General features: G+C 44.2%; 1 protein-coding gene across 2 annotated transcripts in view; it reads left to right on the top strand.

Annotated features, from left to right (window-relative positions):
- The window catches only part of MYH15 (myosin heavy chain 15), a 145,816-nt gene that overhangs the window by 104,355 nt on the left and 16,924 nt on the right, over positions 1 to 24,537 (top strand). For both annotated transcript variants that reach the window (XM_043893127.1, XM_043893126.1), the window contains exons 29-35: positions 3,392 to 3,510; positions 6,456 to 6,652; positions 9,801 to 10,150; positions 12,279 to 12,403; positions 15,177 to 15,292; positions 21,175 to 21,367; positions 21,609 to 21,812. In XM_043893127.1, coding sequence (XP_043749062.1) covers positions 3,392 to 3,510; positions 6,456 to 6,652; positions 9,801 to 10,150; positions 12,279 to 12,403; positions 15,177 to 15,292; positions 21,175 to 21,367; positions 21,609 to 21,812 — 1,304 coding nt within the window. The remainder of the gene's footprint in view (positions 1 to 3,391; positions 3,511 to 6,455; positions 6,653 to 9,800; positions 10,151 to 12,278; positions 12,404 to 15,176; positions 15,293 to 21,174; positions 21,368 to 21,608; positions 21,813 to 24,537) is intronic.

The raw sequence follows: 24,537 nt of genomic DNA, 5'->3' as shown, positions 1-24,537 counted from the left end.
TTGCTGTGGCTAGGACTTATAGTATTGTGTTGAATAAAAGTGGCAAAAACAGACCTCCTTGTCTCGATTCTGATCTTTGAGCGGTCTCACCGTTGAGTATCAGGTTAGCTGTAGTTTTGTCATAGGTGACATTTATGATGTTGAGATATTTTACCTCTGTATGTTCTCTGTCTCACTCTTCTGCTGCGACCTCTCTAATGCGAATGGTAGTATGCCTGACATCCCAGGGGTCCCTTAAACTAATCTCTGTTAAAAATTCTTATTTCTTTTTTCCTGTTCTCGTTGGATGATTTCCAATTCCTCATCTTCCAGACTGCTGATCTGTTCTGCATCTTTTAATCTGTTGTTGATTCTCCTAGCGTGTATTCTTATATCAGTTGTTGTAATCTTTCATTCTGATTGGTTCTTTTTTATATTTTTGTTGAAGTTCTCACGCTGAGTTCATCCAGTCTTCTCCTGAGTTTAGTAAGCACCTTTATGAGTATTACTTTGAATTGTTTTCTTCTATATTGCTTAGCTCCACTTTATTTAGTTCTTTTTCTGGAGTTTTGTCTTGTTGTTTCATTTAGGAAGTATCCCTTTTTCTCCTCACTTGGCCTAACTCTATGTGTTTGCTTCTATGTATTAGATCAGCTCCGTATCCCAGCCTTTAAAGAGTGACCGTATGTGGAAGGTTTCTGTGCGGCTCAGTGGCACAGTTCCCAGCAGAGCCACTTGCTACTGAGGTTTTCCCTGTTTGGGCTGTGTTCATTCTCTTACTGTGGCTGGGCCACAGTTGCTGTGGGCACGCTGGTTGGGGGAGCTGGCACCAGGCCTGGCTTGGTTGTGATTGCTGCAGATGTGCGGTGGATGGGGCTCACCCCCAAGGGGGAGCTCCTCTGAAAGCAGTGCTGATGCTGGCCAAGATGTCCCACCAGGTCATCTGGTGTAAGAGCCACTTTGGAAAGGAATTGGTGCAGCTCATGCCACCCGTTTGGTGGGGCAGTCATGGAGTGGCTTTTGAGGGGCCTGCTGATCCTCAGGGGAATGTTGGGGTGGAAGTATGCCCTGTCAGCCAGGTTGATTGAAAGTAACAGAAATGGTGCCCACCAGCTGTGGGCCAGCTAGGTGGCAGAAGAGTTAAAGATAAACAAATAAAAATGTGACCACAAGTGCTTCTGCCACTGGAGAAAGTTCTGCCAGATCCCTGCCCTCCAGCGTACATCCTAATGGTAGCCAATATTGGTCATCTCCTTCTTTATGACTCAGGTGTTTTTCAAGCTATTGCCTCTGCATTGAGACCTGGAGCGAATTTGTACATGAGCAGTATTTCAGTTTCCCACTGCCTTTTGGCTTTCCCTGTCCTAAGCCCTGCTGATTTTCAAAGCCAGAAATTATGGAAGTTTGTCTTCCCCATGCAAGTACATTAGGCTGGGGAGCCTGATGGGGGCTTGGACCCCTCACTCCCTAGTGGGGACCTCAATAGTTGTGATATCCTTCCCACTTATTAGTGGCCTTAGTGGGGGTGCATGTTCTGCCCTCTTCCCCTTCCCCATATGGCCTTTTCTTTCTATCCTTAGTTGTAGAAAATCTGTTCTGCTAGTCCTTAGGTCATTCTCAGAGATAGTTGTTCTATATTTAGTTGTAGTTTGGTGTGTCTGTGGGAGGAGGTGAGCTCAGGATTTTCCTTCTCCTCCATCTTGATCTGAATCTTAAAGGCTTTTTTATGAGATAAGTGGTGATGTTAACAAGTATGATTTTTTTTATATTGTGTGATGAAATATGTTAGCATTTGAAAAATCTGCATAATTGAGTAAACATATATTTTTTCAAATCACCACTACTTGCTGCTGCAAAATGATACACGGGTAAAAGATCCATTAAAAGTTTAAGACCGATCCATGAATTTTAATGGAGCAGAATGAAAAATTTCATTTGTTTGGTTTATACCATTAACCCTTAGGAAACTTCTATTTGTTGAGTTTTGGCATAGCATCAAACAATCATCACAATTATCTGAAAAAACTATGAAAATACATCCCCCTTTTCTAGCTACTTACATGTGAGAGGCCGGATTTCTTCATATGCTTCAACCAGAACAGTTGGATTCCTCAACCAGCTGACTTTTATTAAGCCAGCGAGTTTTTCAAAATGTAAAATAAGCTGGTTTTTCTCACTAATTTTTTGTTTGTTTTGAAACATATAGCTTTCCCTCTAAAAACTGTTACTTCTGTTAACATGTCTTTAAGATTTTTATTATTTAAAATGAGTAAACACATCTTAAATTTCTCTTTTAATTTCAAATACACTGTTAATATAAAACCCATATACACAAAACCTCTGTGGGGTCCTCAGTCAGTTTTAAGTGTATAAAGTGTTCCTAAGACTAAAAAGTTCGGTAATTGCAGTTTTAACCCAAACAGATGCTTTCTTATAATGTTGAGAGTTTTAGAACTTCTTTGTATGTATCGAGAGGAGTGGGAGTCATAAATATTTGGAGCTTTTATTGTTGGACTAATTATGTAATAGAACTAATGGTTTTTGTTGAGGATTGGCTCTGCTTTAATTCCATTTCTAATAACCAAGTCATTTCTCACCTATTATGAATGAAATAAGCTAAGCTGGGAAGGTAGACTAGAGTGAAATAAAATCTACCCATCTCTTGATCACATTCTTTACTGTTTAATGAAAATTTCTAGTCTTTATTTAGCAATTCCGTCTACAAAGTACATTCACACTCAATTAATTTTCACTAGCAATCTTTCATTGTTATCCTCAATTTACAAATGAGGCAAAGAAGTTGTAATTATCTAAAAATTATATGGCCAGAAATTTGTAGAATTACACATAATAAACAAGAGAGCATGCCACAGAAGGAAGAACGTGTTCTTCGGGATTAGAAGCTTAATTTGAATCTACGTCCATTGGTCACGAGCTGCAGCTTTGTGTCTCAGTAACATTTAAGTGAGCGGCTGTGTTTTCCCTTCTGAAAAATGGGCAATATAATACCTACATCATCAAATAGTTATGAGAATTAAACTGGATAATATACATAAAATACTCTGTGGAAGATTCTCAAGAAATGATAGCTAATATTGAGTTGGTCAAAAAGTTCATTTGAGTTTTTCTATAACATCTTACAGAAAAACCCACACAAAGCTTTTTGGCCACCTGAATATTATGTTATCTAGTCATGCTTACTACCAAAAATTAGTTCTTTTTTAGGGCTCTCTTGTGAGTGCTGGAAAGGATCATTGTCATGATTTGCTGGTAACTGGACTCTTGTACTCTTTATAAATATAAAAAATGTGTGGATCATATTGGTTGCTTTTAAACTCAGTAAGTTAAGTGAGAAAGGCAGTAGGTGAGAAAGAAGACCATGATTAACTTATTTTGTGAAACCTTTTTGTAGGTGAGTTCCGAAAAAGGCTGGAAGAAAAGGAAGCTCTGGTAAACCAACTTTCCAGGGAAAAGAGTATCTTCACTCTGCAGATTCAAGACCTGAAAGGCCAACTGGAAGAAGAAACCAAAGTAATGCATCTATTATTTCCCACCAGGCATTTCACTGTATGTTAAAAAAAAAAATAGTGCTTGCTAGGTTGGCTTGAATATCTTCTTATGTAAAAGAAGAGGGGAAAGTGCTCTAGAAGTTAAGGGGGAAAAGACATGTTGGATCTTGGATATGCTGAGAAGGACTCTGATCACTGAAGGATCATCCTTAGTAATTCAAATTGCTTTTCTAGTTTGTCAGATTTAGAGCAAGGAAAGTATGTGTTTCCATTTTGCATTATTACTTGAACAGAACGTCAGCAAAGTTCTTTATGGATTTCTGATTCTGAATTGCACAAAGAAGTGGAATTAATTAAAAGACCAGGGTAAAATGAATGGGACTGGATTCATTCAATATTACTTTTAAATTGTCAAATGAATTATAGATATTAGTTATTTCTTCCCAAGAGAATATATAATGTTGCTAGTAGGTGACCTCGGTGAATGTGATTCTTTAATGTTAAAGCGTAGTGACTAAAATGAGGGATGGATTCTTTGAGCCCTGGTATTCAAGTCTATTCTTATTTCATATTCAAGGCATCTTCTAAGACCCCAAAGGACTTTACTTGTGTATAATCTTACTGCAAAGGCATCTACTCCAAGGGTAAAAGTCATTGACTCTGCAGACTTCTCTTCTTAAATGTTTTCTTTTATCGCCCATGTTCTCCTTATTTTCTATATTAGACGTACATTTAAAGATTACTACCATGATTCATGCTTCAGACGTCATGCTGGATGTTTCTTTCATGCCATCGAAACCTTCATATGTTAATTCATATGAAACTGGTAGAATTATTGTTTCTTTACATGAAGTAACCAAGGCTCTGAGAAGACAAATAACTCATCCAAGGCCATGTAGCTAGTAGTAGACTGTGTAGGAAGTTTAGCAGGTTCTGAAATGTCTAGATTTATAGTTTAGAAGATCTCTGGCTGACTTCTCTGGTATGCCAGGCCCCCTTTCTCAGTCCGCACCTCCTTCTGTGACCCTACCTCCTATAGCTGCATCGTGCAGTTACTCACCTCTAATCACCCTGACTGGCTCACTGCCTCTTAAATAAGCCGCCACCATTAGGACTGTCCCTACTGTTTGAAGGCCCTCCTTGGAGGCCTTTGAGGGATGATGAGAAAAAGCCAAACGTGTGTCGTCATGTCAGCCTGTTTTATGATCTCAGTGCTGTCAGCAATTTATTCATTTTTGCACATACTTGTTTTCATATATCCTCCGCCATTTAGGTTCTTTGGACAAAGGCTTTGTCTCCATTTTACTTACTTTGGTTAACACTATTGCTTAGAACAGGTGTTCACTGAATCTATATTAAATGAAAGAAGGATCACAGTTTGAAGCCAGGTTTCCCAGATTCCAGTCCCTGTGTCGTCCTCGGTGTTACTTGCCGAGTCATGTCTGACTCTCTGTGACCCCAAGGACTGTAGCCTGCCAGGCTCCTCTGTCTGTGGGGTTTCCCAGGTAAAAACACTACAGTGGGTTGCCATTCCCTTCTCCAAGGAATCTTCCTGACCCAGGGATTGAACCCAGCTCTCCCACATTGCAGGCAGATTCTTTACTGTCTGAGCCACCAAGGAACTATATATTCATATTATTGCTCCTCATTTCAAAGCCCCTCGGTGTTGAGGCTGCCATTAACCAAGCCTTGTGCTTTCAGAGCTACATCTATCTGAGAAGAGGTTTTTTCCTAATTTGTATTAAGGACCCATGAGGTCTGGCAGAGACCCTGCTTCTTCCCACTAGACTAGGTTATCTCTTAGAAATGATGTTGCTAGGTTAATCAAACCATGCTTTAAGTGACAAATAATTATTAGCTCTGCATGGATGTGAGAGTTGGACTATAAATTGATGCTTTTGAATTGTGGCGCTGGAGAAGACTCTTGAGAGTCCCTTGGACTGCAAGGAGATCCAACCAGTCCATCTTAATGGACATCAGTCCTGGGTGTTCATTGGAAGGACTGATGTTGAAGCTGAAACTCCAATACTTTGGCCACCTGATGTGAAGAGCTGACTCATTTGAAAAGACCCTGATGCTGGGAAAGATTGAGGGCAGGAGGAGAAGGGGACGACAGAGGAGGAGAAGGGGACGACGGAGGATGAGATGGTTGGATGGCATCACCGACTCTATGGACATGGGTTTGGATGGACTCAGGGAGTTGGTGATGGACAGGGAGGCCTGGCGTGCTGCGGTTCATGGGGTCGCAAAGAGTTGTACACGACTGAGCAACTGAACTGAACTGACAGTCCAATAAATACAGAAGCCACTACTATACTACGGGTGGCTACCTGAATTTAAATTGACATTAATTAGAATTAAATAAAATTGAAATTCAGTCGGGCACATTTTGAGTGTTTAACAGCCATGTGACTAGTGGTTACCATATTGGACAATATATATATATAGAATATTTTCATCACTACAGAAACTTCTATTGGATAGTACTGTTTTAAAGTAATACAGATTTTAGAGATTTGCATGTGAAATAAAAGGCTTTGTTTTCTTTATCGATGGAATGAAAAGGCTAGACTAAACTCAGTGGTCCTCTCTAGTCCAAACAAGACCAGTGTCTTGTAGTTGCTAAATATAAACCTTACTACCTAAGTGATAGTGAGTGTTCTTGCTACCTCTGCAGGCTGCACTATTTCTAGAACCCCAGGCCTATCTATTATTGAAGCCCACACTGTCAGGCTGGCATTTCCCTAAATAGAACTCTCTTCCTTGTTTTAATGGCAGCAGTTAGATACTCTCTCCTTTCTCTCCTTGTCCCAAGTTCTCTCCCTAGTATTAACTAACTAGGTTCAGGTTCAGCTTGTGTTTGTGGCAGGTGGTTATTAACCTTATCTCAGAAAGATGACGTCACCTCTGAAGCTTTCATCACTAACGGTGGCGGTGCCTTTTTATACCTGCGTGTGTCCCCTGCAGTCACAGAGCGCCCTGGCCCAGGCCGTGACGTCGGCCAAGCGTGACTGTGACCTTCTGCGAGAGCAGTATGAGGAAGAGCAGGCGGCCAAGGCCGAGCTGCTGCAGGCCCTGCTCAGAGGCGACGCCGAAACGGTGAAGTGGAGGGCCCAGTGCGAGGACGACGCCAGCCGGCACGCCGAGGACTTGGAGGATGCCAAGTGAGTGGGGCGGGGCTGCCCTGACCCTGGAGCCAGTCACGCAGAGGACTCTGAGAATGGTGGCTCTGTCTTCAAGGCTTCACACGTGCCCTTAGCAAGTCCTCACCCACCGTGTGAATAAGCCCAAGACCAAAGCTGAAACAGCCACTGCTGGCCAGAAGCACGTACTCTAGAGAGGTTCAAAAATTAACATTATAATACAGAGTGACAGACATCAGAGAGAGATCCTGGGGGGAAAGGAGGTTCTTTCGAGAGATACAAGAGACGTCTTCACAGATGCAACTGAGCTGTGGTCTGAAAACAGGCTAACATGTAAAATCCTGGGTTTCATTTGGAACACCAGGAAAATGGGAGTCCATGTCTGTATACATCTCCATACACTGAAGTTATCAAAAAATGTCTCTGATCTACAACTTGTAGACTACAAAGTCGTCTGTGAAGATGGACAGGGGCAGCTGGAAATACCTTAGGATCCGTCATCCTGTCTATGGGACAAAGGTTCCTTTGAAAAGAAATCGCCTTGGGCCACCTCTAAGGTTAGGACATGGGTTTTATAGCCAACACTACACAAAGGCTTTAGAAGTTCTTCCGGGAACTACAGAAGTTTGGGGCCTACATGAATTAAGACTCAGTCCCAGGATATAGTTCTAAAGCTTTTTGCTCAGAGGTCAAAGAACTGTGTGTCTTTGAGAGACAGTGTCAAACCAGCATTAAAGGTTGACTCAAAACAGTCTGTTCCTGGCTTGGGAGCTTGGCAAAAATCCAGGGCAGATCAATACGTTTCTCTTTAGTGTCAACCAAATACATTATTTTTCAGTTCTTCACCTAAATCTTTGCAAGACATTGCTGTCCATGTGCCGAACAGCTGTTCTGGTACTAAAGCGGGGATACCGAGAGATCTGTCTCTGTAGCCACAATAACTTAAAAAGGGCTTTGCGATGACAGATACTAAAAATACCCATGGTAAATGTGTTAAAAACTCGGCACCACATAAAAGTGGGCCTTGAACTGACATGGCTCCTCACCTCCGAAATATGGCATTTGCTTCTAAAGTTAAGACTTTTTTTTTCGTAATTGAAGAATTCCAGTGAAAGTGTCTACCAGTCATTCTGTTTGAAGGTTTCTAAGAGAGAGTCAGAAAAGAGAGAAAGTATGTGGGTTACTTATGACCACATGGATTTGTTTGAAGTAACAAATCATGGTCTTATAGTCCATGACAACTAAAGAGAAATGGCAAATGTGATTATATCTGAAGACTTTTTTTTTTGCTTTAAACTTAAACATCAAATAAATAAAGCATTGTCTCTATTATGCTTTGCCTCTAAATCCCCTCAGGGAGGTGGAATTACAAAAAAAAAAAATCTAGGATTGTATTTTTTTGTTTTAAATTGGAAAGTTGAAGACCTGTCTGCTTAGATTTCCAGGCTTGGGTTCACAGGATGAGTTCGTTTAGTGGAATCAAGCTCCCCCGTGAGCCTGTTTAGTGCCTCGGAGCTCTGAGTTTCCCCGGGGAGAAGGATTTGAGTTCTTCTTCTCCCACACCTTTTTGCATATTCTAAGCAACCATGTAGGTGCTTGTGGTTGGCAAGTTAAAGAGCAAAATGGCAGATGGCAGTACATGTAGAAAAACATTATCAGTCAAATGAAGGTGATCAGTTGTCCAGTTCGCCCTGGATTTGCCTCATTTGAGCCCTGATAGCCCTGTGTCCTGGTACAACCCCAGTCCTTCAGCAGTTGGTCACTCAAAGTAAAAGTCCTGTCTTCTGGTTCCAGTTAAGCATTTCTAAAGTAGTTAACATATATGTAATTATTTTACAAGGTTCTTGTTGTAGGCGGGATAGAACATCAGAATCTCCTATTTTTTATCCAGCTTTTAGAAATACGATTGACATATGCCACCGTGTAGGGGGTACAGTTAAGGTGAACAATATAATAATTTGAAACATGCACATATGGTGAAGTCTTTACCACAGTACGGTTGGCTAACAACTCCATTACCCCACAGACTTACCATTTTGTTGTTGTTATGGTGAGAAAATTAAAGCTCTAGTCTCCTAGCAGCTCTCACATATATGATACAGTATTATCAGCAAGTCACCATGCAGTACATCAGAGTCTTTTCTTAACAGTTAAGAAGAATGAAGCAAAGACATGGAGGGACTATGGCTAGAAAGCCAGTGGGCACAGAGTAGTTGTCAGAGCCCAGGTCCTTCCCGGACACTGAGCGCAGATTGGTTTTTACAGGATTCTACCCAAAGGGGGCTTTAGCTATGTGGCACATGTTAATTCCTGAGGGCCATTTTCTGTCTAGTAACAGTAGATTGGAAAAAGCTTTGGGACATACAGTACCTTTCATCTAAGAGGTGTGATGAATGAGTAAGAATGGAACTGCCAGTGTCCCTGCGGGAGACGTGAACAAGAGAACACTGCATCCATTAGGGAGCAGAAGGGCCCTGCATTGTGAGTGTGGTGGGAGGGAAGCATTTTAGTAAGCTGCTCACCTCAGAGTATGCCGAAGGGAGGACAGACAGAGGCTCAAGTGCTCCCAGCAGCAGCGCGACCTGGTAAGTGAGCAGACCACTGGGCTGGAGTGGGTGTACGCAGTGGGGAAGAGGAGCCCAGTTGGAGAAGAAATTCAGAGAAGAGAGAAAGTGGGCATGTTTAAAAGTCACATGATGAGAGGGGGAGACAGTGCGCAGGAGAGAGCTGAAGAAGGCTCCTTGCAAGCGAGGTAGCCAAGGGACTCTTTAGAAACTAGACGTGCCCGAAACTTTTAAGAGTTGCTTACCGCTGGGCGTTCAGTTCCATCTTCCTCTTATTCCCGTCTCTTGTTCTGGATAATGTCTGTAGTGCTTATTTAAGGTTCGGGGGAAGCAGATACTTACAGGGATTCTGAGTGTCAAGTCCAGGTTGCCAAAGGGTGGGGGAACGTAAAGGACCTGTGGCCGCAGGAGGCAGAGGGTGACCGTCCGTCAGCAGACATCTGGGTTCTACAGCACCAGGAGGGCTTTTTCAGACACAGGTTACTTCCCTTCGTGCTGTGAAGCCACCCTTGGGGGCTCCCCTGTTTGAACGGCAGCGCTGTGCTTAACAGGGACACAGGGGACGCGCTGTGGCTTCACTCGCCCTTCGGGCCTCCTCTTCGCAGGAAGAAGCTGGCCCTCCGGCTGCAGGAGGCTGCGGAAGCCATGGGGGCAGCCAATGCCAGGAACGCCTCCCTGGAGAGGGCCAGGCTGCGCCTGCAGCTTGAGCTCGGGGACACCCTGTCTGACCTGGGGCAGGCGCGGTCCGCGGCGGCCGCGCTCAGCCAGAAGCAGCAGCAGTTTGACCGGCGCCTGGACGACTGGAGGCGGAAGCACGAGGAGGCCCAGGCGCTGCTGGAGGCCTCGAGGAAGGAGGCCCGCGCCCTCGGCGCCCAGCTCCTGGAGCTCAGGCACAGCCTCGAGGAGGGCGCCGCGAGCCAGGAGGCCCTGCGGAGGGAGAACCAGCAGCTGAAAGGTGCGTTGTGCGGAGACGCCCGCGGGGCTCGGAGCGCACTCGGCGGCCGCCTCCGGCATAGACGCCTCAGCATCCTCACGGCCCTGCTCGGTCTTAACTTGGCCAGTTTTAATACTTCCTTTGGATTTTTTTTTTTTAAACGACAGATACTATTTTCATTACATGAGTTCTAAAAATAAGACTACATTCCTACCTTCAGCCCCAGTTCCCTGCAGTAAAGTAAGCGTATTAAGAATTTCTTTATATCTCTAGCCTTACCAAGATTTTCCATGCATATATGCAGGCAAGTATTTTTTTTTTTTTTACTTAAATTGCAGATTATTCTGTACCTTTTAAAAATTTATTAATATGTGTTCTCATTTAACAAATACTTCAAAAGCCCACCCTCTGTGCCAGGCACTGTTCTTTATACAAGTATTCATTATTTAAGTCTCAGAACAATGAGTTAGTTTCTCTGTCTGTAAAATGCTGATTAGATTGAGCCATTTAAGGTTAAGAACTTGGCCAAATTCACGTTTGCTAAGTCGCTGATCAGAGATTTGAGCCCGGCCAGCTTGGTACTGGCGCACACATACCTAACCATGGGCTTTGCCACCTCGCCTGTACCTGGAGGCCTACCACGTGACTGTTATTAGCGACAGAGTGTTTATGATAATTAACACATTTCAGTAGACCGTACTCATTTTAGATGCAGTTTTCCACAATTATAAATAATCCTATGTTGTACATCCCTGTACATATATTTGTGGACATGTGCAAATATTTCAGTAGGGTGAAGTCCTAGAAATGAAATTGCTGGGTTAAAGGAATGAATTTTTAAATTTTAAAATACTGCCCAGCAGCCCTGCAAAGAGGGCTGCCAATTTATAGCAGCACCAACAGTGACATGTGTTATAATCCTGAGGTGCCCTGGGAATAAGTTCATTACTTTCGGAGACATAAATAAAACCTGCTTTCTCTGTTGATCTATACAGTCCATGATCAGTTCACTGGCTGGGCCTGTGAGGGGTGCTGGAACAGTTAGAAAACTTTGATGGTGTCAGAAGCACCCAGAGGGCTTGTTAAAACCCAGTTGACTAGGCCCCTCCCTCAGAGTTTCTGATCCAGTAAGTCTAGGAGGGGGGTCTGAGAATTTGTATTTCTAGTAAGTTCCCAGAAATACAAATGGAGACCTCACTTGGTCTGGGGTGGAACTTGGGCAGAATTGTTTTTCAGAAGCTTTCCAAGTAATTCTAAGGTGTGATCAAGAGTAGAGAATCACTGCCTTGAGTTTTCTCTTGGGAGCCCATCTTCTGGACAGGCTATGTCAGACAAGAATCTGTTATTCACATGAGAATTATCATCTAATGGTTTTGTAACTTAAAAATTCTTGTCCCATCCTGTCATAAGCTAGGTATCCTCAGAGCCAGAGAAGCAGTCGGGCTCTTGAACACCTTCCACTGCCTCTGGACTGTGGGTAATTCCCAGAGCACTTGGCCCTGGTCTGCTCCTCTTAGGTTCCAGAGGCTTCCTTACTGAAAAGGCAGAACCAACAGTGTGTGGTGGTGGAGGTTTTATCACTTCTGGATGCCTTGCTCTGTTAAAGGCTTGTGTTCATGAGAGGGTTAGTGCGCTGACTGCTGAGAGACAATGACACGCTGTAGGTTCCCATCCTGGGGTTGCCTCTGCTGTCAAAACAGCCACCGTTACCGGTGCTGAGAGCCAAGCTCTTCCACTGGAACCGTGAGTCCAGGTCTGTGTCCTAGAGCCCACCGGCAACATCTGGTGTGGCTCTGACAAGTGGGTTGGCATGTGCAGTTGCACAGATTGCTTGATGCAAATACTCTAAGAAGCACCGTTCTCGCCACTGGTTGTAGACGACTTTCTGGCAGATTCTAAAATATGATTGAAATATTTTGAATGATTGAAATATTGAAATATGATTCAATATTTTCAATATATTGAAAAGGGATTCATTTTATCCAATTCGAACAGAGATCCCCCAGGGCCTGCAGTGGCCTTGTCATCAAGTTACCAAGGATGGCATGAACCAGGATCCCAGCTGGCCTTCCAGAACAGTCTGCTGTACCTGATAGCATGGGTCTGAGACTGGTTCCTTTCACTGACTTTGTCTTTCTTTCCTCTCCAGAGGAGATTGCTAATCTGACAAATCAGGTGAGAGAAGGAAAGAAGAACTTAAGTAAAATGGAAAAGGTCAAGAAACAGATTGAGCAAGAAAAGACTGAAGTTCAGATGGCGCTGGAAGAGGCTGAGGTATTACCTCTGGGGAGCAAGGAAGGCTTTATCACTGTGGCAGTGCAGAAGATCTGCATTCTAATACCACCCCCGCCACAATGGCACTTAAGGCTTAACTGCGTGTTTGGAACCATGCCAAGTGCTTTGAATGCACTATTTTATGTAATCACCCTAGCAGACTGTTGTTCTCGTTGTGTAAATGAGGAAATTGAGGCTCAGAGAAGAGGATAAACAATTGTGATGAAGACTCTTGACTGTAAGGAAAACAGGAATCGCATGTATCTTGTTCCCTGACTTTTCCCCAGTACCTAGGCCCTCGCTGCTCTAAATGTGGCCTAGGTACCAGTTGCATGGGCATCACTGGGGAGCTTGTTAGAAATTCAGACTCTCAGCCCTCTCTCCAGCTCTGTTGAATCAGAATCTGCATTTAAACAAGATTCCTGGGTGGTTCATATTTACCCTAACATTTGAGAGGCACTGGACTAGAACATTGCCTGGTGTATAGGAGAAGTTCAGTAAATATTTGTTGGATGTTTCATAACTAAATATCCTCATACCTGACCCTCTCTTTAAATGAAATCAGTCAAAACCTTTGTTTTTTTTTCCCCAAAAAAACTTTGAGTGGTTTTAAAAATGAACTCAAAGCAGTGCTCTCATTTGCTTTGTTCTCATTTGTTGCTGAAAGCTCATCTTTGTGCAGATGTGTGTTAGCAGTGTTTCCAGTGTTATGGATTAAAAGTTCAGGAAGAATATCTGGTATCCCTTGGCACGTGCTAGCCAGTGATTGAAAGGACCCCCGAGAAAACCTGTTTGCCAAAGAGGCTGAGCTCAGAAGGAAGTTATCCTGTCATGGCCATTAAGTAGTTAACAAGGCCTACAAAGCTTCTTACTCACAGTTGAATTGCATTTTCTTGACCCACCCTTTGACCAAGCGCCAGGTAGCATTCAAAATGCAGGCATCATCCACTCACCTTCCAACAGAGACCATCAGTTTTAAAAAGGCGTAGCAGCCAGTTTCAGGCGCAGGCCTTTTGAAAGGTGCTGTAATGAAAAAACGAGACCCCAAAGGATTGCTCTATGTCAAGCAATGTCAGTTTATCTCACCATCACATTTCTGTAAGAAATCTTCCAGGCAGAGATGTCAGCTGGATGGCTCTTGACAGAGCACTTGCCTCTTTACGCAAATTGTTTTCTGAGATCTACATTTTGTGTAGAATCCTTCCAGCTGGCAGGGTGGTGTCCCCTGATAAAGCAGTTGAAATTTGATTCTTTACTTGTTTCCTTTGGTTCTCCAGCCACCTTGGCTAGGAACTTTCTAAAGCCACTACCTCAACCCCCAAAAGTAACTTTGACAGTAGAAATTTCAAGCAACATGAGAAGCCTATGAGAGCTATGAGGGCAGGGTTAATTTTAGTCCTATATGACATGTAGAAGTCTTTTTCATTAAATTGACTGGCACAATGAAGGGAGATCATTCAGGCCACAGCGTTCATACCATTTAGTAGCACTAGATGGCGTTATATTCTATTCACATTTTCTCAAGTTTTGTCTTCACCTGCACCCATGAATACTTCATCAACTTGGACATGTATTTGTAAAACTGGGTTATTTATTTTTCTGGGTGAGCCTTAATGAAAAACATTATCAGATTTATTTTTGAAGTCACAAAGCTCAAACTATCGCAGGTCACCTTCAAAGATTCACTTTCTCAGTGCATTCAAAAGGGTTAGAGGTGACCGTTTCCCCTGGAAAGAAGGGCACCATTCCCTCAGAGGAAATTGCTATCCAAGCCTTTTTAAAATTTTCTTTTATATTGAAGTTAGTATTGAGAGAACAGCAGCAAGGCTGTAAGCCATATTAAATTCCCAACATCTTTCTTATTTTTATTTTGAAACTGCTACTTGGCTTTACTTTCCACTTTCGATATTATGCGCTGAGCACGCCTCAGAAGAGGCTGTAAAAGTGACTTCTCCCCTCAGGACTGTCTGCCAGTGGTTAACTGACCAGCAGATGGTCGTAACCTCTTGTCCCCTTCATAAGCATCCGCCTCTGTCACCTCCAAGTGTTCTGTTTATTTCTTCTATATGAAATTTTACCTATGGGACAGACTTTCAGATTTAATCAGACCTACCCTCTTAAACTTGAAACACCTCTATAACATTCCTGGAAGTGATTGCCTTGCCTATATTTAACATTCAAAGGAGCAGGAGACCTCCCTGCCTGTCAGAGCAATGCATTTGAAGTCTTAGTAATAGTTATGATAATTATAATGGCTCACACCAAGCGTTATGTGTCAGGCATGCCCCAGCTTCCTTTATTTGAGCACTTTCCTGTTTCTTGCTCCCCGAATGCTTTCAACTTTTTCTCTGTCCCTCTGTGATGTTCAACATTGAAGTTTCCAGGTAGGAGTTGTCACCTTCCTTGTTTTAGCTTTCATACTTTTATTGATTCATCCTAAAGATGGAACCGCTAAAAAAAGTCTAGAGTAATACATTTAAAAATTGAAAGGTAGTCACAGACAAGACTGAAAATTTCTATTTTAAAAAAATGTTTGAGATTGTAGTTCTTGAATTACAGCTGAAAGTCCTCCGAATGTCAGAGCTATAAGTAACATGACAGAGAAAGGTAATCACTTGTCTCTCATCCTGTTCCCGTCTTCAGGGACCTGATTTGAACTTTGATTATTCCTAGCAGTTCTAAAGAGAGCTCCATTAGTGACATATATTTAGAGAAAAAAGTACTTTTGTCCAAAAGTGGGCTTGATTTAATGCTTTTTGTTTGTGTATTTCAGGGAGCTCAGGAGCGTCGTGAAAGCAGGGTTCTTCGTTTGCAGCTTGAACTCTCGGAAACTAAAGCGGAACTTGAAAGGAAGCTTTCAGAGAAAGATGAAGAAATGGAAACTTTTAGGTATGTACAGTTATTTTGATGAGCAGCAGTTACATATTTCAGCATCCTTAGCTGAACAAGGATTCATTGTGTGTGGCTACTTTTACAACCTTTGTTGGAATATTAGCGGGGAGACAGCTGGTCTGACCCAACCCTAGACTGCTGCTAGTCAGCACAGCACCGTTAGGATAAAGGAATAGCTCTAACATGATTACTATTCATGTTTGGGATTTTCTTATTCAAGCAGCTTCTGCTTGCGTACAAAACTCAAGATAATACACTAAAAAAAAAAAGCCAAAGTGTGTGGACAAGGACTGTGTATACTGCCTGGGTCTCCCAACAACACGCTTCTTTCTTGAGTATTCAAGACACTGACTGATAATGCCAAACAGTGAAGGAGAAGAACCAAAAACAAAAGTGATGCTGGACCTCAAAATTAATGTCAGATCAGAGTGAAGTTTCCACCTCCCCCCGCCTGTACCTGTAGCTATTCATTTGGAGAGGGGCTGAAGCCAAGAGCTAAGCTGCTTATTGAATCCCTGTTGAAGCAGCTGAGTCTTAATAGTCAGGAAACTGAATTAAATAGGAATCCTGGGTTGCAGGATCTTTTCTTAGCTTCCTCATAACAAGCTGATGATTTTAGACATCTCACTTCTTAGCTTCTCAGTGAAGTGAGGGGATGAAAGCAGCCCCATCCATGTCACAGAAGGTGGTGAGGAAGATCAGTAAGCCAATGTTGGCAAAGCACTTCACACTCTATAGATCAAAGGCACCATTATAAACACATGGAATTAGCTATGATTGTATTATCCATCTGATCTGTTCTCTTAAGTCAGTGCCATATGCCAGCAAGGGAAAGCATTTTTGAGTCTGAGGTTCAACCGGCAATTTGCTTTCAACATGTTTGTTAAACCATTAAGAGAAAGGTTACCATGTTCAGTTAAACTGGCCTCTTCCCCAGAGCCCATCTTCAGACAAAACTCCCTTGGGGGTCATCTTTTTAATGAGGGTGTCAAGCCCAATTTGGTGCTCTGCGCTTTGAGTTATCTTTGCTCTCACTCACCGGCACTTTCCTCTATAGGACTAACAGTGGGGATGAAATCTGGTCTACTTAAGAGGCTGTGCCTAAAAGACTTTTTTTTGATAAAGGGCAAAAACACTGGACCTTGATATTTGCCCTACTTCCTTGCACAAGGAACAAAAATGAATGTCTCCTTGTACCATTAAAAAAAAAAAAAAAACTTGTTTCAGGTAACGTCAAACCTGTGCCTATTAATAAACCCAGCTAAGAAAAAATGAATCCTCAGAGAGTCTGCGTCTTGTCAGGTACCTCTGAATGTCATAGAGAGAGCGGTTCACCAATTATAATAATTTTAGTGCAAAGGAAGCAGGAGATCCAAACAGGGCTGGGAGAAGAAAGAATTGGAGATGAGGCAGGAGCTGTCAAGGGGCTGAAAAAAGAAGGGCGGGCTGGAGGGAGGAGTGAGCTCTTCCTGAGTTTTAGTTAATGATTCATAATAACTGTAATAGGTACCTCCAGAAAGGAAAGATGAGTATATCTTAACAAAATATCACAAGTACCTTGTAGACTGTTTCTGTCTGAGTGCCCCATGCCAGTGGAGATTGGATCAGAAACCCTTGGTTTCATCAGAGGGCCTAATCTGACTTCAGGGCTGGGAGAGGAGGGGATCTTAAGGAAACAGAAGAGAACACCAGGGGGAAATACTAGCAAAACATAGGATTTTGAGCAATCAAGGATAAGCCAGGTAAAGTCTAGAACTCAGGGGAAATACTGCCTGAGGAAAAGATGAGGCTCAAGGTCCTATTTCGCATAATCCTTGGATAACTCCATGGAGACTGAAGGAGGCCTAGACCACAGGACTCAGGATGCTGAAGGGACCAGGAGCACAGTAGAGAGACTCAAAGGCAAAGATAAAACCTTGGTGGAGCTGCACACTCTCGTAACCATTCTCTGCCTCCCAGCCCATGCCTCTTCCATTAGGTGAGGGCTGATCCTGCGTGAGCCCGGCTGGAAGCCTGTTGGGGTGAAAGAAGGAGTGGCTCGTATGTGGGTTGTATGTTTCACTTGTTCCATAGTTATTGAGCACTTCATGTTGGCGACATGCTGTGCCTGCTTCTCTAGATAGGGCTTCCCAAACTTTTATGAATCGATAGGGCTTTTTTGTTTCCTTACAAATGTCGTAAGTAGCAGAGCTAGAGTTAGAGAGGTGATAATGCAGCCACTGATGGAAGGAGGGGCTTTGATCCTCGCCCTCCTCTACCAGGAGAGCAAGAGTGATGTCCACGGCCAGCTTGAAGGCCAATGGTGGCTGTGACCGCCGTCTAAGCCAGGCCCTGCCACAAGGCCCCAGGCAGGGCTGAAGATCAGTTAGGTGTGTGTCCTGACTCTTGCAGGGCCACTGGCTGCGTCCATCCCCCGCCGACTCAGGGTATTCATGAAAATGCTGAAATGTGTGGGCGCTTCTCAGTGGGCCAGAGCTGGGGCACGTGCATTCTGCTCTCCCCAGACACACCCAGAGAGGTGCTGGGGAAGGGGTTTTGGGGAGTGAGGCACCAAGATTCCCTACACTATCAAAATGCATTTGTTTGCTTTGCCCTGATCATCTAGGGAACGGTTGGGCAAGCTTTTTCTTTATGGCGTCAGATGGTAAGTATTTTTGGCTGTGTGGACCATGGAGTCTCCCTTGCAGCTACTCAAATCTGCAACCGTGGCTTGAAGGCAGCCATAGATGATAAAAGATCAAGTGACATGGCCAAATTTGGTCATGTTAGAGCCCATAGTTAGAGCCCATAGTTAGCTCACCCCTGGCCTGTGGCCTCAGGTTCCTAGTAATGATCCATCATCTTTTCCTTCCATATGGTTCACTCCTCTGAACTCAGTAATACCGAACTTTGCCACATGGTCTTCATCTACACGCACTATCCAACTTAATTTCTTTTATTGTCCGAGTCTCTTCCAGAAGAATATACTTAAATTTCTTCTCATGTCTAAGTAAAATATTTTAGCACAACTTCAAGATGTAGGATCTCAAACTCAGGCGTGGCATTTAGTTAGCAAAATATCTTGTTAATCATTTTAAGACTGAATTATATGTATTAGAATTAAGGAAAAATTTTCATTTCTGTGATACAGATAAGCAATGTTGCAAGAGAAAAATATTACTGATTGAATTGACAGTTTAAAATCCTTAGCTTTTTCAAAATTTTTTATTCTGATTTTGTTTGCATTTGTTTTCTTTCCTCAAATTACATTTCACATTTTGGGGGGAAAAAAGGAACTTTTACCATATTGCCTTGGTCCTGACTGTTTCATTTTTCTTTAAAAATAAGTGTATTTGAGGAGTTTTCATTTGAAAGATTTCTTGACTCTGCGTGGAATGTGCTGACTGTTTAGTGGCAATTCTCCAGGCCTGTATTATATAGAAGCCTCTTAAACTGCAGCACTTTCTACTTGTCTGTAGGTACTCATGAAGATGCATAAACAACTGTGGAAAAACTACAGTTGAAACATCCATTTTGTGTGCTTAAGTAGATTATATCTCTGTACAGAGGATTTTGACACCAGCCTAGTGATGCTTTAGTGTTCCTGCATAAGTAGTCAGTTCAGCAAAAATGAGTTTCCTTATGTAAGACAGAGCAGCGTCTCCAAGCTTTCCGTGGTGTTGAGTGTGTGTCCCTGTAGTACTTGTGGGCTAGGGCTGCCGTAACAAAATAGACTGGGTGGCTTAAATAGCAGACATTTATTTTCTCACATTTCTGGAGGTTGGAGGTTCAAGATGAAGATGTTCCCCCTGAGACCTCTCTCCTTGGTTTGCTGGATCCTCACATTTTCTTTTCTCTGTTCACACCCATCCCTAAAGTTTTTTTCTGTGTCTATGTTTCCTGTTCTTCTAAGGACATCAGTCAGATTGGATTAGGACCACCCCAAGGGCCTCATTTAACTTAATCACCTCTTTAAAGGCCCTGTCTCCAAATGCACTCACATTCTGAGGTACTGGCGTTTAGGGCTTCAACATATGAGTTTGGTTGGGGTGGGGAGAGAGATACAATTCAGTCGTAATAGTCTCCAGGGACTTTACGTGCTGGCATCCCTGTGGGATCCTCGTCTGGCTGCCAAACAGAAGCCCAGGACCTAAGGGCAGGCAGGAGAGGCTGACCACAGCGTGTGGAGGCAGAGGAGATGTGCTCATTCTGGGCTGTGGGACTAGAAAGCTTTTTCTCATGCATTTGCATAATTACTTCTGAACGCCCCCTCCATCAATGGGATGCAAAGCGGCACCTCCATCTGTCACCTGGTTGGAAACCCTGACCACACTCACTCCTCTGCAGGCTGTGTTTTCCTGATTGGCCTTGGAGCTTAGAACACAGGCTCAGCAATAACTCAGTGTGGAACCTAATTCTGACTCAAAATGAGTATGTGTCTGCTATTTGGGCTGATAGACTCTATGTGTATGTCTTGTCTTATCTGTCCAGTGTTAGGCCCTGCTTCATAGGGTGAGCTTAACAGGGCCTGTGTTCGTTATAACAGTTACATTGTCCTAACTCACGACTACCCAATCTCAATGACTTAAAGGTGTATTTTACCCCAATGTGGGGTAGGATGGGGAGTGGGCCACTATTCTTCCAAGTCATTCAAGAACTCAGGTTCCTTCCATCTTTTGATGCCAGATGGTTCATGTGTGGCCGTCAAGTTTGCCATTGGTGGGAAAGAGAGAGAACAGGATGATGAGTAAAAAGTTGTATGTGTGAGCCTTGGAAACACTTTTGCCCCTATCCATTGGTCAGAATTCAGTCACACGGTCCCAGACTTTCTGCAAGAGGGTTGGGAAATTATTTCTCTGGGTTCCCCATATTTTTTCTTTGTCTTTCTGAACACACATCTATTGTGTAAGCTTCTGGCACTTTGTAAAAATGGTTTCAGCATGGATGTTATAAAGGCATGTTGAAGTAGTTCAATATCACACAGCGGTTGGTTTTCTCAGCCTGTCCTTGGTTGTACTCCCAAACTCCTGAAGAAAGATAACCATGCTATTCCAGGAGAATTAGGCGTCGCAGGCCACTAGAGCAGGATTGCTGGTGCAGGACTTGTTTCAACCTGGATGACTGTTTCTTGCTGTCTTCAAACATGTTTCACCATTGAAAGTGTTGACTCTTATGCCCATCTGAAAGAGCATCCTTCCTTCAATATTAGCCACTATAGGGAATCCAGATATTTGCCTTAGACTGTCCTCAAGGAGGTCTTAGACAAGGCAAAGTCTGTCCCACCGGAATCTTGAAAAGATTCTAGTGCTTTTCTCCTTTAAATCTCATTTATTTTTATTGTTGGCTATGCTGGGTCTTCCCTGCTGTGCGGGCTTTTGTCTAGCTGCGGCGAGTGGGGACCGCTCTCTAGGCGTGGTGTGCAGGCTTCACACCGTGGTGGCTTCTCTCGTGGAGCGTGGGCCCAGGACACGTGGGCGTCGGCAGAGGCGGCCCGTGGGCTGTGGAGCTCAGGCGCAACTGTTGTGGTACACAGGCTTGGTGCCTCTGCAGCCTGTGGGATCCTACCAGCCCAGGGATCGAGCCCGTGTCTCCTGCATTGGCAGGCAGATTCTTTACCGCTGAGCCACCAGCGAAGTCCCCTAGTGATTTTCTTGATTTTGGCGGGGAGTTGACGTGGGAAACAGTTGTTCTGATACAATGTACAAATGCTCGCTGACCTAAGCCTTCAGCCTCCCTGGTTTCCAAATGAAGACCCTTTATAGACTCATTTTGTTAATTACATAGAATCTGCCTTGAATTTTAAGTTTTTCTCTGATTCCTAAACTATTGTGTGTACACAGCAGGTACCCTTTCTCAACCTGAGTGCATGATTTTCCCCCTGAATGTTATTCTAAAATCAGGAGGAAGCAGCAGAGTGCTATTGACTCCCTGCAGTCAAGTCTGGATTCCGAAGCTCGTTGCAGAATGGAGGCCACTCGGCTGAAGAGGAGCATGGAAGGGGACCTCACTGAGATGGAGCTGCAGCTTAGCTGTGCCAGCCGGCAGGCGTCAGAGGCCACCAAGTCCCTGGGCCAGCTCCAGACCCAGATCAAGGTATTTTCAATTGTCGTGGGGATGAGGCAGGGACACCTCTGCTTATGGGAGCAAGCCTGGTAAAAGGTTGTGTTCAACAAGGCAAGTGAGGACACCAAATCTAGTCCTTCAAGAGACCTTATATTCAATTGGCTGGCATTACTATGTGCTTGTGTTTAATTGGTTTGTGTTACGTTTAACTTCGTTGAGCATGCACACTGAACTCGCAGGGACCCACGCCCAGCCCGAGTTTTCTCTCTAGGACCTGAAGTTGCAGGTGGATGACGGCACACGCCTGCACAGCGAGCTGAAGGAGCAGGTGGCGGTGGCTGAGCGGCGCAATGCTCTCCTCCAGGCTGAAGTCGAGGAGCTGAGGTCCTTGCAGGAGCAGACGGAGCGCAGTCGCAGGCTGGCAGAGGAGGAGCTCCTGGAAGCCACGGAAAAAATCAACCTTTTCCATGTCCAGGTGGGACCCATAAACTCCCCATCAGCCGCCTCAGCTGGTTGGAGGCAGCAGTTTCCACACAGTCAGCCTCGGTCTTGAACCACACGCACTTGCCACATGGAGCCGTGGGGGTGTCCGGTGAGACGGGCAGAGCCTTTGGCAGAGTGGTGGCCGCACGCTTCATTCATCCCCAAATGCAGGGGCTCCCGAGGGCTGCAGCCACACAGTCCACAAGCGGAGGGGCTTAAAACAACAGAAATGTAACCTCTCACAGTTCTCAAGGCTAGGCGTCTGAAATCAAGGCGTCGGCAGGGAAGCACTCCCTCTGAATCTTGTAGGGGAGTCCTTCCTTGCCTCCCCAGCCTCTGGCGGTTCACTGGCAGTCTCTGGCGCGCCTTAGCTTGCAGATGCGTCACTCCAGTTCTCTGCCTTCACGTGGCATTTTCTGTTTCAGCATCATTTTCCCTCTGTCATTGTCCAAATTTCCAAATTTTAGGACCCACCCTGGATCGGGAGGATCTCCTGAGCGTATGGCAACCCACTCCAGTATTCCTGCCTGGAAAGTCCCATGAAGAGGAGCCTAGTAGGCTACAGTCCATGGGGTCACAAAGGGTTGGACATGACTGACCTCATTTTAACTTGATTGTCTCCATAAGGACCCTGTTTCCAAGTTAAGGTCATATTCTGAGAACTATGTTTCTTATGGGGAGGGACACAGTTTGACCCATAACATTAAGCCCTGTCAGAAGAATGAACTGTCAGGACACTCACAGCCGGGATGCTGGGGAGAGAGAGAGAGAGGGGAACATTCACTAGAGTTCCGGAGTCATTTACCTGTTTATCCTGTTCCCTCTATGCTATGTGTTCCCTGAGAATCCCAGGATTCAAAAAAAAAAAAAAAGCTGCCTAAGAGCCAAGAGATTTCTAACAATTCTGAGTGGCTCCTGACAGTTGCAGTGAGTTGTCGGGACTCTGGCTTCTCGTGGAAGGTTATGTCGGTGACACAAAACAAGACTTCTTTGAATTTCTACTCTTCTTGTGGAATCAGGAGAAACCGTAGTGGTTATACAAATGCATACAGTAAAGGGCCACTCAGTAAACATTTTTAGTGCATCCACCGTGACCTAGACAGGTGCACATGGCATTGTTTAGTCGCTCAGGCACGTCCGACTCTTTTGCGACCCCATGGACTGTAGCCCACCAGGCTCCTCTCTGTCCATGGGATTTTCCCAGTAAGAATACTGGAGTGGGTAGCCACTCTCTTCCCCAGGGGAGCTTCCTGACCCAGGGATCACATCCGGGTCTCCTGCATTGGTGGATTCTTAACCACTGAGCCAGCGGGGAAGCCCAGTAGAACATAGTACGGATAGATGCAGAATATCTCCGCCACCCTAAAAGCATGAAGCTCTAAGTAAACAAGCTGAAGTACACTGTGAGGAGAGCCCTGTAGAAAGCCTTCCCTGACGACCCTGCACGTCGGGAGATGCACAGTCTGCTCGATCTGAGCTGCGAAGGACATGTGAGAAGTCAGCCAAGGAGAGAGAAGAGTCAAGGGCAGAGGCGTGAGGAGAGGAAGGGATTTAGGATGTTAAGAAAAGTTGATGTATTTACTACAGCTTATGGTGGGGGTGAGATGGGGGAAATCAACAGAATTGATGCTGAGGGAGAGGCAGACAGACCCAGGACACCAGGGACTTGATTTTGAAACTGATGGAGTCTGAAGTCTGGTGAAGAATTGTGAGTAACTGCGAGCAAAGTTACTAGATTGCATCTTCAGAAGATTACTCTGATGAGTGTTGGGGAGGGTGGATTCATGCAGCCAGGGGCAGGTGTGCCATGCTCGGGGCTATTTAGAAACATCTGTGGGGTCACTGTGGTTGCCATCGTGACTGGGAAGCGCCACTGACCTTCGGTAGGGAAGTCCCAGAGATACTAATGCTCCTGCAAAATACAGGTAATCCGCTATCACAAAGAGTTACCCCTCCCGGAATGCCCGCTGTAACTGAGAAACACTGGATAAGAGAAGGTATAAGCCAAAGATGCACCCGCTGGAAGGCATCGCATTGAGTTTGTGCCGACAGTCTGACTTTGTGTCCATGTGCGTGACACGATCCTATTAGGATACCACACGTATAAAACAGGCCATAGGCTGTGCATAATTCCCGACAGGCTAACTCACGTCAGTATCTTCTTTCTCAGGAAAGCTTAAATAAATAAAATGAGAAGTGTTAAAAAGTAGAATATTGAATTTTTAAAAAGTAAGTCAACTAATAAATGAAAAAAAAAGAAATATTATACTATTTAAAAAAAAAAGTCATTCAGTATCTGTAGTACTTAATAGCTATTGGTAACAAATCATTTGCCATGCATGGGTATAACTGATGATGCACCAGTGGATCTCCATATGATGATAAAGCTCTAGCCTAGAGAGAGATGAGGACATCAACCAGAGCAAAAGCAGACATAGAGAGGAGGAGCTAGATCTGGGAAAAAAGAGAATTAGGCCACAGAGACTTGATCTCCAGAGCAGGGCTTCTGAAACTTCATGTGCATAAGAGCAAATAACACAAAAATGTACATTCTCAGGCCTCACCCCAGACCCACTGCAGAATCTCTGCTATAGGAGGAATCAAGCGAGTTTTCGGGTGATGCTGCCAGTCCAGAAGCTACCCTCGGTGCAGCTCTGACCTAGGTGATCTGTGGCTCACAAGGACCCCTCTCCCTTGTGAGGTCCTACCTTGGCCAG

The sequence above is a fragment of the Cervus elaphus genome, chromosome 31 (genome assembly GCF_910594005.1).
Source record: "Cervus elaphus chromosome 31, mCerEla1.1, whole genome shotgun sequence".
Taxonomy (NCBI): domain Eukaryota; kingdom Metazoa; phylum Chordata; class Mammalia; order Artiodactyla; family Cervidae; genus Cervus; species Cervus elaphus.
The sequence above is the reverse complement of the archived record's forward strand: the minus strand, read 5'-3'. Positions and strand labels throughout refer to the sequence as shown.